The 17209-nt window shown below is 35.7% G+C and overlaps 1 protein-coding gene across 3 annotated transcripts in view; it reads right to left on the bottom strand.

The window, feature by feature from the left end:
* The window catches only part of XPO1 (exportin 1), a 217494-nt gene that overhangs the window by 13057 nt on the left and 187228 nt on the right, over positions 1 to 17209 (bottom strand). For all 3 annotated transcript variants that reach the window (XM_067704947.1, XM_067704946.1, XM_067704948.1), the window contains 5 exons: positions 4118 to 4179; positions 3846 to 3890; positions 1582 to 1763; positions 286 to 334; positions 90 to 209 (listed from right to left, as the gene is read on the bottom strand). In XM_067704947.1, coding sequence (XP_067561048.1) covers positions 90 to 209; positions 286 to 334; positions 1582 to 1763; positions 3846 to 3890; positions 4118 to 4179 — 458 coding nt within the window. The remainder of the gene's footprint in view (positions 1 to 89; positions 210 to 285; positions 335 to 1581; positions 1764 to 3845; positions 3891 to 4117; positions 4180 to 17209) is intronic.

The raw sequence follows: 17209 nt of genomic DNA, 5'->3' as shown, positions 1-17209 counted from the left end.
ATGGTTTTAATATTCAAAAGAGCATTACAAATTAAGAAAATACACACCACTATCCAGTGATAAATATAACTGAAATGTATTCACTATACCTTATAAATTAACGTGCTGATTAACTTGGTCTCAAAAATATATCCAAGTGGAATCCAGTTAAGAAATCTGAGCAACGTTTCCAAAGTTGCATGTACAAGTGGAGCATTTTGGGAATTTTCCTACAACAAAAACATGATTGTAAATTATCTTCCTATATAATTAATTAGTTTTTAAAATGAAATTAAAAGCACTTACCATCACAAACTGACAAAGCTGAAAAATTTGTGAGAATTCATTGCACATGCTAAAAAAATAAAAAATTGATCAGTTTAGAACACACATAGAAATGAACACTGTAATTATTTACATACTAACATTTCAGCAGCCACTGAAAACTTGAGTTACTTCTATTTATAAACACAGATATCAATAACTTCATCGAAAGTTACAAAGCTATTAAAACTATGTGTAAATCTCTCTTAAAACTCACCTATAAATAGCACTTAATTTCATTTCTTGAAGGTTTGGTTTTCATGTCATCCTTACTCTATTAGAATAATTTCAATCACATCACATCTTTTATTTATGTTTTTGTTTTTTGTTTTGCAGTACGCGGGCCTCTCACTGTTGTGGCCTCTCCCGTTGCGGAGCACAGGCTCCGGACGCGCAGGCTCAGCGTCCATGGCTCACGGGCCCAGCCGCTCCGCGGCATGTGGGATCTTCCCGGACCGGGGCACGAACCCGTGTCCCCTGCATTGGCAGGCTGACTCTCAGCCACTGCGCCACCAGGGAAGCCCCTTTTGTTTATTTTTTTAAAATTTGGCCACACTGCATGGCATGTGGGATCTTAGTTCCCCAAGCAGGTATCGAACCCACGCCCCCTGCAGTGGAAGCGCGGTGTCTTAACCACTGGACGGCCAGGGAAGTCCCTCAACCTAGTCTTTTAAATCAAGACAGTCAAAACAGAACTCTCCAAAATGAGAGAAGTGGTGTTCGATATATCCTCAAACCTAAAATGTGCTTATACACCTAAAATGTGCTTATACACCAAACCAGAGAAAAAATCCTAAATTCTGAAGCTAGTCTGAATACATAAAGGTAAAAAACATTTCTGTTCCCTAATGACTAAACACATTTTTATTACTATGTTGAAGAAAATAAAATCTGGCATGTTCCTGGTGTTAACTATAGGGAAACTGATAAAATGTAGGAATATTAAGAATAAAGTAGACATCTGGACACAAGTCATATCCTTGGACCTATGATTAACTAGACATCATATGAATCAGATTCCAAAGAGTTTTTTGGGAATTCTTAACCTATATTCCTTCCACATGACATGCATGAAGTTAATTTTACTATAACGTCATACATATTTTTCAAGCCTCCATATTTAGATTAGGCCACTTTAGCACTATTTAAATTTGTAGTAGAAAAGAATTAGGTGTATTAACTTTTAATAATCATAGTTCCTTAAAAATTTACAATCTATCTCCAAATTCCTTGAAATTGCTAGATAAATTACTTAAAAATTCCAAAACAATTACTTGCCTGTCTTTTAAATGCTTAGCTTTCACTTGGGTTATCTGTCCACTAGAGAAATCAAATACTTCTTCACTCAAGAGTTTCAGAATCACCATATTATTCTGACAGAGACTTTCACTGGTCCTACTTGCTCCAACAATGTCACTGATAAAAGTTGGCCAATGTTTTGGCCATTCTTGTTTCAGTATCTAAAATAAGATAGGAAATGTTAATTTCATTTCACTTGTCAATGGTAAAGAAAACAAACTTCATAGAAATTGCGTGATACCAAAAGCAGGAGCAAATATCAACCACCTTTCATTTTCTTCCCCTTTATTAAGACAGGAAATGTGCTGCTCTCTATAGAATGTACAGAGTAGAAACTACAACAGAAAGTTCTGTGTCTCAAATGCCCTGCTCCTCCTCTCAATAATCCTGATTCGTCTAATCTAGCTCTAATGTGTATGCATATCAATATTTGCCAGATATGTGCAAATTATCCTAAGAGACTATAAGATCTAACTCTAAATGATAAAAAGGTGATGGGCAGGGAAAGATATTTTCTTTGGCTGGAATCTGGGCCTTGAAATATAGGTAGGGCTTGGAGATAAGAAATTTGGAAGAAAAGCAGCATTATCGTTGGGGACAGAATCATCTTTGACCAAAAGCCTAATGGACTTATTCAATTTTAAGGTCTGTACTGTTGATTCTGTATGCTAGGGATTTCCCAACAATATTCTGTAATAGCACCTGTTAAGTAAGAGGTAAGTAACTTAACCTCTTTGGACTCCTCCCTCTTCCCATTCAGAGATACGCTAACAACAAGAAGTTCTCAATAAAAGCTAGTTTAACTTAGTGAAAATCCAAGTGTTTAGGAAAACCCAATGTTTCTATAACTTATTAAATTAAAAAAAATCTGTTTTTCCCTCACATACTAATTAATGTTCTCAAGAAATTTTTTGGACATATTATTAAAGGTAGGTAAACTTAAAATTTCTGACTTTAGAAATATAGAAAGATTAAAAAACAGGCTAAGTATAGAGATCAATTAAAGGGATGCTTGAATTCAAAGGCAATTTTTTCAATGAATTAATAAGACTGAGATAGTGGACATGGAAAGGAAACATGCACAGTATGAGACAGATGAGAAAATTTTTTTTTTATTTTAATAGATCTTTATTGGAGTATAATTGCTTCACAATACTGTGTTAGTTTCTGTTGTACAGCGAAGTGAATCGGCCATATGTATACATATGTCCCCATATCCCCTCCCTCTTTAGCCTCCCAATCCCACCCCCTCTAGGTCACTGCAAACCACCGAGCCAATCTCCCTATGCTATGCTGCTGCTTCCCACTAGCTAACTATTTTACATTCGGTAGTGTATATATGTCGATGCTACTCTCACTTCGCCCCAGCTTCCCCCTCCCACCCTGTGCCAAGTCCATTCCCTATGTCTACATCTTTATTCCTGCCCTACAACTAGGTTCATCAGTACCACTTTTTTTTTTAAAGATTCCATATATATTCATTAGCATACAGTATTTGTCTTTCTCTTTCTGACTTAAGTATGACAGACTCTAGGTCCGGCTGGACTCACTGCAAATAACTGAATTTCATTTCTTTTTATGGCTGAGTAATATTCTATTGTATATATGTGCCACATCTTCTTTATCCATTCATCTGTTGATGGACATTTAGGTTGGTTCCATGTTCTGGCTATTGTAAATAGTGCTGCAATGAACATTGTGGTACATGTATCTTTTTGAGTTATGGTTTTCTCTGGGTATATGCCCAGTAGTGGGATTGCTGGGTCATATGGTAGTTCTATTTCTGGTTTTTTAAGGAACCTCCATACCGTTTTCTATAGTGGTTGTAACAATTTACATTCCCACCAACAGTGCAGGAGGGTTCCCTTTTCACCACACCCTTTCCAGCATGTATTGTTTCTAGATTTTTTGATAATGGCCATTCTGACCAGTGTGAGGTGATACCTCATTGTAGTTTACATTTGCATTAGATGAGAAATTTTTTAATGAGTTCAATCCATATTGGAGCCAAAGAAGTGAAGGTTTTACAGTACCATATCTGATGTTTCCTACCACAGCATATTAACAATTTTAAATGCTAGACAGCAGGCTATTGTAATTACTGTGAAGATTACTATCACTACTCTGCAAGATGTTAGTTTAGTTATTCGATAAAAGTAGGTTAGACTATTTGTTCAACCACTCAGCCTGAAGTGAAGCACTTAATCCTTCTCAGGGAAACAGTGTGTCAACTAAAAACTTACCTGAACAAGAATCATATTTAATTTCCCGATATATACCTTTTCCTTCTAAGAAAAGAAAAAATTTTAGATTAAATGAGGACTTAAAATAGATACATAAATAACAAATGTAGGCAACCCACACCCCCACAGAGAGAAAAAAAAAGACTGCAGATCTATTGTAAATGATTGTGCATATATGTGTCTGTATGTCTGTGACAGAAGTGGGTTTAAGTTGAAGACCCAATATTTAAATGATTTTATACTCTCACAATAATCTGCAAAAAAGCTCTTACCTCTACACAAGTTGGGTCAGATGACGTCTTGATAATGAGGCCAACAACATATTTTTTTATCCCTATTAAAAAAAAATTATTCAACACTTTCATAGCATGCTAATACATCTTCAGGAACCAAAAAAACTGGGGGTGGGGGAGGGCAGAGTAAAGTCAGATGATACACCTGAATCCCATCTCCAATTATGGCATTTTTGAAAAATGCCAATTAGTTTAGTGTACTATTCCTTTAATTTTTAGTTTTTGTTAAACTTTACAAAATATTGGTTTAACAATTAGGAACTACTGTATTCTAAGATATTCTTTAATGTTAAACAGTCAAGTATACCAAGCTGTGATTTTTAAATTAAAAACAAACCAAAACAAAAAACCCCATAAAGGACTAAGGTATTGTTCATTTAAATAAACACATTATTTTTGTGGGTTAAAACTACAAAAACCTTTAAGACATAACTTTGTGAGCACTATAAATAAGTTTATGTAAAATTTATAAATCAAGGTCAGATGTTAATCCTTTTCAGATTTATTTTAATTATAGCATTAAGCTAATCCTATAAGTAATTTTAACTTGTTTGTCCTACAATGTAGGAAAAAACAGAGTTAAGGAGGAAGTTTGTTTTTGTTTTTTTTGCGATACGCGGGCCTCTCACTGTTGTGGTCTCTCCCGTTGCGGAGCACAGGCTCCGGACGCGCAGGCTCAGCGGCCATGGCTCACGGGCCCAGCCGCTCCGCTGCATGTGGGATCTTCCCGGACCGGGGCACGAACCCGTGTCCCCTGCATCGGCAGGCGGACTCTCAACCACTGCGCCACCAGGGAAGCCCAAGGAGGAAGTTTTTATTTGTAGTAGTCTTTACTTAAGGGTACCTTAATAGTATAATCTGTTCTTAACAGTTAAGATTTCATGCCTTTTATTCTTTCAACAGTTGACTTCATGCCTTTGATTTTAATTTGCATCATTCAGAATTTACTTGGCATCTACTACAGCTCCCCTCAAAATTTAAAGTAATGTGGTACACTTACATTAACATATCCAAAGGGTCTGAAACAGATTCCCTAATCCAACAAATTATTATTTCCCACTACAAAGAATAAAGACTATTCTCACATCTGTTTAATAATTTAGGTTTTGCCACCAAATGACTTATGAAGATGTTCGAATTTTCAAAGCTATCTGAACTTCAAAAATACAGATAAAGGTTTTACTAAACTGTGTGTACCAAGTCTCATCTAACAAATCTACAACACTGGACTCAATATCCACTGAGAAGGAATATGCTAAGAAATTTACCCATAAGGGGTTAGCCAGAAATTTAGTCAACTTGAAGGCAACAAAGTGCTTATTTGATTGTAAAACTACCTTAATATAGTAATCTTCATAAGCTAAAACAACCTTCAAAAAATCATTAATAAATAATTTCCTAATTGCAGAAAAATTTCATAAGTACAATAAAGCCACAAAGTAAGGATTATTCATCAACTGAAAATGTAATGTTAAGTATTAAAAATGTTCACAATATAAGAATCATTTAAAAAACCTGCCTGCCAGGTGCCAAAAACTTAACTGTTATATACAAACACATACAATCTGCTGAAAACTACGTTATTGACATTTAAAAAATTTCTACATTAGGCAAAGACCACAGTACTAATTGTTGCAGACAATATCCACCAATGAATGAATGCTAGAACAAATGGGCAACACTTTCAGGAGAAATTCATTATCTGCACACTGTCAAATTATCTTCCCAAGATATTTTTCACTTTCAAAGTGGAAAATAGTAAACCTGTAAATAGAAAACCAGTGGGCACCAACATAACTGATAAAGATTAATAATAAATGAATAATTAAACATATTGACATCATGTACCCCCGGTTTGGTGGACTGAGGACACATCACCTGTGTGGTATTCTTGCTCCAAAATATTGAACCCCAGTCTAATCATGAGAAAACAACAGACAAAACTAAATTCAAATACACTACAAAATAACTGACCAGAACTCATCAGTGTCAAAGACATATCAAGCAGAAATTAAGAACTGTCACAGATTAAGGAGACTAGAGACACAACTAAATAAATTGTAGACTAGGAAAAGGACAAGAGAGACAACTTGTGAAATTTGAATTAAGGTCCATAATTCAGTTAATAGTACTGAACCAATGTTAAATGTTTGGTTGTGATAATTTTATTATGGTTGTCTAAGTTGTTAAAAGGATAAACTAAGAGGTGTAAGTACATTCTGTACTTTTTGGGTCAATGTTTCTATTGTCTAAAATTATTTTAAAAAAACGAGGCTTTGTGGACACACAAAATAAAATCAGATCTAGATTCAATAAGGTGATTAAAACAAAGAAACAAACCGACTAGGGGAACAAGTTTTATTTTAAAATGAGTGCTAAATCATACCATTTAGTTAGGTTAACCCACACAACAATCTCATGTACTTAATATCCACTAGATCAAATCAAAACAATTCTGGGGCTTCCCTGGTGGTGCAGTGGTTGGGAATCCGCCTGCCAATGCAGGGGACACGGGTTTGATCCCTGATCCTGGAAGATCCCACATGCTGTGGAGCAACTAAGCCTGAGCTCTAGAGCCTGCGAGCCACAACCACTGAAGCCCGCGTGCCTAGAGCCCATGCTCCGCAGCAAGAGAAGCCACCACAATGAGAAGCCCGCGCACCGCAACGAAGAGTAGCCCCCGCTCACCGCAGCTAGAGAAAGCCCGTGTGCAGCAATGAAGACCCAACACAGCCAAAAAAAAAAAAAAGTGAACATTTTGGGCTTCCCTGGTGGCACAGTGGTTGAGAGTCCACCTGCCAATGCAGGGGACACAGGTTCATGCCCTGGTCCGAGAAGATCCCACATGCCACGGAGCGGCTGGGCCCGTGAGCCATGGCCACTAAGCCTGCGTGTCTGGAGCCTGTGCTCCGCGACAGCAGGGGCCACAACAGTGAGAGGCCCGCTTACCATCAAAAAAAACCACACAAAAAAAGCAATTCTGATATTGTTGACCCTCCTGTTCTTTACAGATGAATTACTGTCATTAAGACCCCTAAAAAGTTAAGGAACCAAGGGGGGGAAAGTGGCCGGGGGTGGGATGAATTGGGAGATTGGGATTGACATATGTATAAAATAGATAACATTAATAAGAACCTGATGTATAAAAAAATAGAATAAAATTCAAAAAAATTAAGGAAAAGGGCCATTATAAACAAACAAAAAAGCACCCCTCTGAAACCTCTAATATAGGCAAAAACATGGTTTAAACAAAACCAAAAATACAGCCTACTCTCTTAGATTAAATGACTTGACAATACCAAATAAGACATTCAGTAGTTTTCTTCTAAATCTGTCATAAGGAACAAGAGTAGAACTACAATTCCTGCCTCTGGTTGAAACATGTATGAGTTTTGAGGCTTTTCTCAGCCTCGGAGAATAAGAAAACAGGATCAAACTGATCCTTCACTCTTCTGTTATAAATTAAATCAATTAAATACCTTCTCCCCCTTTTTTTAGAGGCTTCTGAAATTCACCCGTAGATGGAGTGAAGAGTAAAAGATGAAAGCAGGAAAAATGTGAAATAAGTAATTTAAAAAACCCAAAAAACTACAAGGATCTCAGAGACAATAAAGTCTCTGAGACTTTAAAAAGACTTTAAAGTCTCTTAATTTAACGTCACTCTATAATGATCAGTACTTCCATCCATCCAAAGCATTGAAACTATACGTAAACAACACCTTTTTGATCAAGTACTGCTGCATACAACTGTCTGTTTAGAATCTCCTACTGCTATGTAGCTTATCTGATTAAGTACCATAACTCCTTTCCCCAAATTCCTTCCCATGGTTTACCCAGAATTAAAAAAATAAAAGCAGTTCAATTAAGAAAAAGTTTACAATTGTAAACTGAACCTATATAAAGAAATGGTGGGAGTTCCCTGTTGGCCTAGTGGTTAGGATTCTGGGCTTTCATTGCATGGCGTGGGTTCAATCCCTGGTTGGGGAACTAAGATTCCACAAGTCACACGGCACGGCCAAAAAAAAAAAAAGGTGTCACACGTACCAAGGGAGAAAAGTCAAATGTTTACAAGTAGCAGAGAAAGCTCAGCTTCTGAGATTTAACAGAAAATACTTCAATCCCAGTGTCTATTTATTCTTTGTGCCAAAAGAATTAGTCGTCTGCCAGTTGCAAAAGTGACATTTATGTAAAACAAATTTCTTAACACAAGAACTACCTTTACAAGATTTCATATCCAATAAAAACCATACTAATCAGAAATTATCTGTTTCCAATTAGTCAGAAAGTGTATGTGAAGAGACTAGGATATTCCTTCCAGCAGCCTTCTAAGCTCTTCCTTGGGAATAAGGAAAACTTGAAATATATATATATTAAAAATACAAACTGAAGAACATTTCACTGAAGAGTTCTCATACATAGTTTGTATGCCTTTGACAAACACAATTATGCTCTTATATGGTTACTAAGTTTTTCAAAGGACTCCTACAATGATCTAGCATACTTATATCCATAGCCCCCCATCCCGTTCTTCTAAATATGAACAAAAAAATTCACTTCCAAAGTTATTGAAGTCCTTTGAATTATTTATTGAAAAGGAATACTTCTTTTTTAAAAGGACCAGTCACGTATAATTTCTTCAAAACAAGGTACACTAGTATAAAAATGCCTAACTACTCACTGGAAGGCAGCTTATGGCACATGAATGCTCCTTATCCAAGAGTTTATGCATGCATCTTTTATAATCCAACTCTATTTTCTCAAAGTCAAGAAAAATTTCTTTGACAGTCCCATTTCAAATAAAAACAAAGCAATACCAAATAGCCTACACAATCCTGTAAGTTGATAGTATCAACATTAGCTAGCTAAAAAGCTGAGATTTAAGTAACTCCCATCCTGACTTAGAAGTTATATATCATCTTGCAAGTTAGTTACACAGCAATATTAACAACCTTATCCCCCAGGAACATATTGCAAATATTAGATCTTAATGATAGGGTAAAAGAAATGCATCACAGAATTTGATTCACTAAAACCCTTTAAAATGAGAACCTACTGACTGCCAACATACTGATGGTGCAAACTAAAATATGAGTTAAAAAGTTGCAGTCTCCGGGGCTTCCCTGGTGGCGCAGCGGTTGAGAATCCGCCTGCCAATGCAAGGGATACAGGTTCAATCCCTGGTCCAGGAAGATCCCACATGCCACGGAGCAACTAAGCCTGTGCGCCACAACTGCTGAGCCTGCGCTCTGGAGCCTGTGCACCTAGAGCTCGTGCTCCACACAAGAGAAGCCACCGCAATAAGAAGCCCACACACCGCAACAAAGACCCAAAGCAGCCAAAAGAAAAAAAAAAGTTGCAGACTCCTATCTCTTGCTTTCATAGTGGCTAATTTTCATACAACACAGAAAATAGAAAGCCTTGATACACTCTTACAAAAGTAAAGCTACAATCAGACAAAACTGAGTTAAATCCAGTCCCAACCATTGTGCAATACTATCAGATGAAATTCACTTTAAATATTTGTTTACTCTGTAATCACATCCTTCCATCAAAGCCATGTATAACTGAAACTTCTTTTCTTTCACATTTTAAAATATTTTACAATGTTGTGTTAGTTTCAGGTGTACAGCAAGTGATTCGGTTATATACAAATAATATACACATTCTTTTTCAGATTCTTTCCATTATACCTTATTATGAGACACTGATATTCAGTACAGCACAATATATGTGCTATACAGTAGGTCCTTGTTTACTTTGTATATATAGTAGTGTATGTTAATCTCATACTCCCAATTTATCCCTCCCTCCCCTCCTTCGGTAACCATAAACTTGTTTTCTATGTCTGAGTATTTCTGTTTTTTAAATATGTTCATTTGTATCAATCTTAAAGATTCCACATGCGATATCATGATACTTGTCCTTCTCTGACTGACTTCACTCAGTATGATAATCTGTAGGTCCATCCATGTTGCTGCAAGTGGCATTACTTCATTCTTTTTATGGCTAAGTGATGTATTTCATTCTGTGTGTGTGCATGTGTGTGTATATACACACACCCACACCCACCCTCCACATCTTCTTTATCCATTCATCTGCTGATGGGTGTTTAGGTTGCTTCTATGTCTTGGCTATTGTAAATACTGCTACTATGATCACTGGGCTTCATGTATCTTTTTGAATTAGAGTTTTCCTCTTTCCTGGATATATGCCCAGGAGTGGAATTGCTGGATCATATGGTTAACTCTATTTTTAGTTTTTTAGGAACCTTCATACTGTTCTCCATAGTAGATTACCAATTCACGTTCCCACCAATAGTGTAGGAGGGTTCCTTTTTCTCCACACCCTCTCCAGCATTTATTATTTGTAGACATTTTTGAGGATGGCCATTTTGACTGGTGTGAAGTAATACCTCATTGTAGCTTTGATTTTCATTTATCTAATAATTAGTGATACTGAGCACCTTTTCACATGCCTGTTGGCAAGAAAGAAAGGCTCTTTTCCCATGTCATACTGTTATTACAAACATCTGTCCATTTAAACCACCACCAATGATCATCAGAAAGACATCACTAAAATACAGCTCTGTCCTCTTTACTTTATTGTCCAAAGGAATCCAGAATAACGTTCCTACTCCTCACTCAATAAAATACTCATGAGAATAAACAGCAAAACAAGAAATGAATAGCTAAAAAACCCTCAAAAGCAGGGTTTCTTAACCTAGGGTTCCCATAGATAGGCTAGAATTAGACTATAACTTATTGCCTATATGTTTAGTAGTTTAAAGAGGAATGGATATTTATTCTTTACTCTTAAAAGGGTTTACGGCCTCAAACAGATACTAAACTCTAAAATATATACGGCAATTAAAATTTTAGTAAATTCATAGCATCACTATTTACAATAGACAAAATGTGGAAACAACCCGCGGATGCATAAACAAAGTGGTATATACGTATAATGGAATATTAATCAGCCTTAAAAAGGAATGAAATTGTTACATACTGCAACATGGATGAACCCTGGGAACATGCTACTGAAATAAACCAGACACAAAATAGTGTATGATTATACGCATGTAAGTTACCTAATACAGGCAAATTCATAGAGACAAAAAGCATAAAATAATGGTTAACAGGGCCTGGGCAGAGAGTGTAATGGAGAGTTAATGTTTAATCAGTAGTTTCAACTGGGATGATGAAAAATTTCTGGAGATGAATAGTAATGATGGTTGCACAATACTATGTATTTACTTACTGACAATAAACTATACACTTAAAATGGTAAATATTATGTATATTTAATCACAACAGAACAAGTTTTTATTTTATTAAAAATTCAACAATTTTTCCTATAAGAACAATCATAATAAAATCCACACCCCTTTAATAAAACCTATAGGTGGTTCCTGTCTCCTGCATGGATGTAAGGTAAGGATTAGGAATTGTTACATCTCAAGTAAAGACCTCTTATGGAAGTTCCACAGAACTAGGAAACTTTGGGGGGATCAAATGGTTACCTTAACTTCAAGTGGTGGGAAAATACTTTGTCAATTATGTATGATGCTGAAATGCAAAAGAACATCTTGAAAAATACTGCCTTGTTTTATTAGATAAAATGTAAATTTAATCATTATCTTTGCTTTATTATCCCATCATGTTATAAAACTGGCAAAAATACACGAATAGGAGTGCCTGTCACATCTGCCATTAGACTGATATTTCAAACATTACATTCTATGAGGGGAAAAAAGGAGTTTCTCATGGATTTGCTTCAGAGCCAAGGGCTTAAAGAGCCCCAACACTTAAATTTTCTTTTCAAAATGACCAACGAACAACTTTCTCTGTTCAACAGGGAGTATAACACTATCAACTTAAAATAAGTAAACATACACACAGAGATGTTAAGGATGCTCAACAGCAGAAGTCACAGTGAGAAGCAATTATATATGTACCATAGTGGCTACAATTAAAAACACTGACAATATCAAGCTTTGGTGAGGATGGGAAGCATACTGCTACTGAGAATGTAAAGTGATACAACCATTTTGGAAAACAGTTGGGCAGCCAGCTAAAAACATAAACCTACCATATGATCTATCCATTCTACACCTAGCTAATCAAATGAGTGACAGAAAGCAGATTGGGGGCTGGGGAGGTAAAGGAGAGGGCAATCACAGAGAAGAAGGTCTTGATTACAGTGGTGTTTTCACGGGTATATGCATGAGTCAAAACATATCAAATTGTACACTTTAACATGGTCTATTGTATATGTTAAATATACCTTAACAAAACTTAAAAAAGCAGTTTTTAAAAGCCAGTATTGTTTAAAGGCAACAAGTTAAACATGTGATATTCAGTACAATGAGAGACTTTAAGCATGCGAGTGACCTGACTTAGTTCTGTTTTTTAAAGTAGCATGCTAAATCCTTTGTTGTGAATATATTACAAGGGACACACATAAATGGTTGTTAAGGAGCCCAGTTAGGATGCTATTGCAGAAATCGCAAGGTAACCTGAGACTAGTATATGATTACTTGGTGAAATGGAGAGAAGTGGGAGAATTTTCATGGAAAAAGGCTGGCAACATACACATTGTGTTTATCCATAGTCAGCACCTAGATATGCAGAGGGCTTTACACACATTACCTCTTATATCACATCCCAATAACCATGCAACAAGACAATCAAGATAGTATGGCTTTATCACTTTGAACTTCTTCTTCATAAATTCACCACTCCCCTTTTCAATATCAGCAAGTTTGTATATATTTCATGAAATGTAAAGATCTGTAAGCCATATGCCTTAACAGATTAAAACATAATCCTTTGGTTTAATTTAAAATAATAGAGATTCCTTAACAAAGATTTTTTTCACGAGAGACAAAGGAGGCCTCCCCCCACTTCTTTATGGTTTGAACCTTCTAAACCAAGCACCAAAATTATTTTTAAAAAGGAACGAAGGTTATAATGAAAGCTGATGTGTATTGCAGACAAGAAAGAAGAACCAACACCACTGACACACCTTCGCTTCAATGACTAGTAACCATTCCCTATTTGGAAATTATTCCACTTTACGTATTAAAATTTCTTCTTTTTCTTGAGTCAAAAATATTGTCTTAAATAAAACCAAACAAATGGAACCTAATTAAACTTCAAAGCTTTTACACAGCAAAGGAAACCATAAACAAAACAAAAAGACAACCTACAGAATGGGAGAAAATACTTGCCGAATGATGCTACTGACAAGGGATCAACCTCCAAAATATACAAACAGCTCACACAGCTTAAAAACAAAACGAAACAAAAAAACCCCAAACAACGCAATCAAAAAATGGGCATAAGACCTAAAATGACATTTTCTCCAAAGAAGACATACAGATGGCCAAAAGGCACATGACAAGACACTCAACATCGCTAATTATTACAGAAAAGAAAATCAAAACTACAATAAGGTATCACCTCACACCAGCTAGAATAGCCACCATCAAAAAGTCTACAAATAATAAATTCTGGAGAGCGTGTAGAGAAAAAGCAACCCTCCTGCACTGTTGGTAGGAATGTAAATATGTACAGCCACTATGGAGAACAGTATGGAGGTTGCTTAAAAACTATGGAAGCAACCTAAATGTCCATCGACAGAAGACTGGATAAAGATGTCACACACACAAATATTACTCAGGCATAAAAAAGAATGAAACACTGCCATTTGCAGCAACATGAATGGACCTAGGGATTATCATACTAAGTAAAGCAGACAAAGACGAATATCATATGATATTGCTTATATGTGTAATCTTTAAAAATGATACAAATGAACTTATTTACAAAACAGAAATACAGTCACAGACATAGAAAAAAACCTTATGGTTACCAAAGGGGAAAGGGGATTGGGGGAGGGATAAATTAGGAGTTTGGGATTAAAATATACACACTACTATATACAAAATAAACAACAAAGACCTACTGTATAGCACAGAAACTACACTCAATATCTTAAAATGAAAAATTGTCTTGACTTACTTAAAAATGTAAAAGCAAAAATACTGGGAAAGTCATTAGGGTCTTAAATAGATGAATGAATCCCAAATAGGGAGTGGTGCTAGTCACTGAAGTACTTCAATAATAAGTAATTCATTAATTGAATAATTATATACTGAACACCTACATACCAAGCAGTAAGAATGCAATAAAGACATTCTCTGATCCCTGATACCATTAAGCTTATTTTTGGGAGGGTAAGATAAAGAGTGAGAAAAACAGTGATAGCTAAGTGGGACAAAGGTTATAGTGGGTGGGGATGGGGGTGACCAAAAAAACCATTTTCCTGACCTAAAGCAAAATGATAAAAATCAGAGCAATGTAGTTAACTTTGTATTACATAAATCTAAATTCATTAAAATGATTATGAAGGTTATATCTCCCTTGCTCTATTTTTATTAAAATATCTTTTAATTAAATGTTTTTTAACATGTCCTTACTCAGCTATTATCTGTCTTTTGCTCATTAAAATTTTACTCATTTGTGATCCGCTGGTACAGGACACACTAAGGGAACACAGAGCAAGAGACATCTAACTTACTCCAGAACTGTCAGGTATTTTCCTGGCAAACTGTTTTAGATAATGCCCTAAATTGAAAATGCCATTCCACTAAACGAACATGTGAAAATTAACGTACGCTTATGGACAAGAACCTGAAAGCTGATAAAATATATGCTGGATTGGAAAAAATGTACAAAACTTATCTTGGGGGCTTCCCTGGTGGTGCAGCCTCGGTCCGAGAAGATCCCACATGCCGTGGAGTGGCTAGGCCCGTGAGCCATGGCCGCTGAGCCTGCGAGCGTCCCAACAGCAAGTGAGAGGCCCGCAAACCCAAAAAAAACAAACAAACAAACAAACAAAACTTATCTTGGCTTGCTGTTTGATAAGTTTGATAACCAAACCTATCATTCCTTTAAAATACATCAAGCATTGCCATTTTCATGAATGAGCTTGTCCAAAGGGGCCAACCTGATTTTTCCCCTCTTTTACCATGTGTTAGCACTTATTACATATACGCCTAATTTAATGATATTTTTAAAAAAATGATATCATTTTTAACATGTTTTATCTTCCTACCTGTAATACTCTGACGTAGGGAATATATTTGTATAGTCTTAATACCTAATGGTACTAAAATGGACAAAGACTAGCTAAAGTGGAGACAACAGCTTAAAAGATATGACAATTATAAACAAAAGGAATGTACAATATTTTGGGGGTTATACTAATTTCCAATATCGAAGTTACTTAAGATGAAGGAAAATTCACATTCAGAAATTTAGTATACTTCGCGAGATACAAAATTTTAGGATTGTAAAAGCCTCCTAAGATTGACAAAGTTGGAAAGAATTATAAATGTAGTGAATAAATTTATTTCCCAATGCTTTATAAATGAGATCAATTACCTTAAAAACACACATCATTAAATGCATCATGCAAAGTTGCTGCTGTATATCTAAAGTTAGACAGAGTTCACTAACATTCTCTGGGAGCCATTTTACACGCTCTTCTAATATTGAGCCTCTGAAAGACCCTAAAAATTACATCACACTTTCCCCATGTAATGACTTCACTGACAGTGAAAACCATACATGTGGTGATAGGAACGTCACGTACTTTTAAAGAAGTCTACATCCCACTCAATCTTATCACTAGTGTTAAGGGGAAATGCAAGGGGAAAGGTGATTCTAATTGATGTTTTTTGTAAGTACTGCTTGCAGAGAAATGAAGTATCTCACTAATACAGAATAGGAACACATGAATAAAATAGAATTCTCTTGACTCAGGAAGAATAATCACCACCCCGCCTCTACCAGTTTTTGCCAAACAAGATGGTAAGACTTTCAAAATTAAAATTATATACATATTCCAGGGCATATATTAAATATACATATGCCCTGGAATATGTATATATTTTGATACTTACATAGAAATATATGGAAGCTTTTGACTTTATGATAAAAACCAAAAGATGCCACTCCCATTCATGCAGAAAGCAAAAACTGTCAAGTCCTCAGGGAGAACTTTTAGCCTCTAATTTTTTCAGTAACAAATACAACCATGACTGATAAGCTAGTATAATTTTAAATTATTTAATTTTATACCTGGAAAATAATTTGGGAGGATCATCTAGCACAATCCTTATATAAGAAGCAGAGGTCTATGTGTTTAGAAATTAAAGAGGAACTTATTACAGTAAAATGGCACTGAAGTAAAATATTACACACTTTTTTGTTGGTATGGTAAGCCATACCCAAAGTTAAATTTGAGGCTCAAACCACAAGTATAAAACAACAGTAGTAAAGGAACCAGGACCGCACCTAAGGTCCCTAAAAGCAGTGATGAAGTACAAAAGATCTATTTGGGCCTGAGTCAAACTGTACTTACTAATTTCTGAGAAAGTCACAGAATGTGATCTAAAATGGTTTCAAACCAAAATAAAAACATTTAAAGAAAGAGGAACCTCTTTGGGGGGGCACTATTTCCTCCCATACTATCATTCTTAATTCAGTTTATGGTGTATTACGGATACTGCCGTTAAAAATTGTCCCAGTGACCTCTAAAAGTGCTAGAAAGATGTCAAGATTTAAGTCAGACTGAGTAAATCCAGGTCGCTATTCCACCATAAAGATGACATGAGAAAGCAGGTAAAGACAAATCTTAAAGAGCAACAAAGAAAGGGAACATAATTTAATAGGAAAAAATGCCACCAAAAGTAGTATAACCCCATTTTAAAATCCAGACTTCTCTCTTTATTTTTCAGAGATTAAACAAGTAACAAAGTAGATAATAAGGCAGTATGTGAAAACTGGAAGGAACTGCATTAAAGAATTCCAAGAGACTAACTTTGCCCCATGTTTCTTAAACCATGACTACTTTTACTGAGGTAGTGACAAAGGAAAAAGTAAAAATATTAATACCAGGCATCACCACATCTTCATTTTTTGATCTTTCCTTATTTTAGAAGCCAACCTCTTATAAGGTATGCCCAGAATGTCAAAAGCTAAAGTCTTGATTTTTAAAACTTGT

Source organism: Pseudorca crassidens, chromosome 14, assembly GCF_039906515.1.
Source record: "Pseudorca crassidens isolate mPseCra1 chromosome 14, mPseCra1.hap1, whole genome shotgun sequence".
NCBI classification, from domain to species: domain Eukaryota; kingdom Metazoa; phylum Chordata; class Mammalia; order Artiodactyla; family Delphinidae; genus Pseudorca; species Pseudorca crassidens.
The sequence above is the reverse complement of the archived record's forward strand: the minus strand, read 5'-3'. Positions and strand labels throughout refer to the sequence as shown.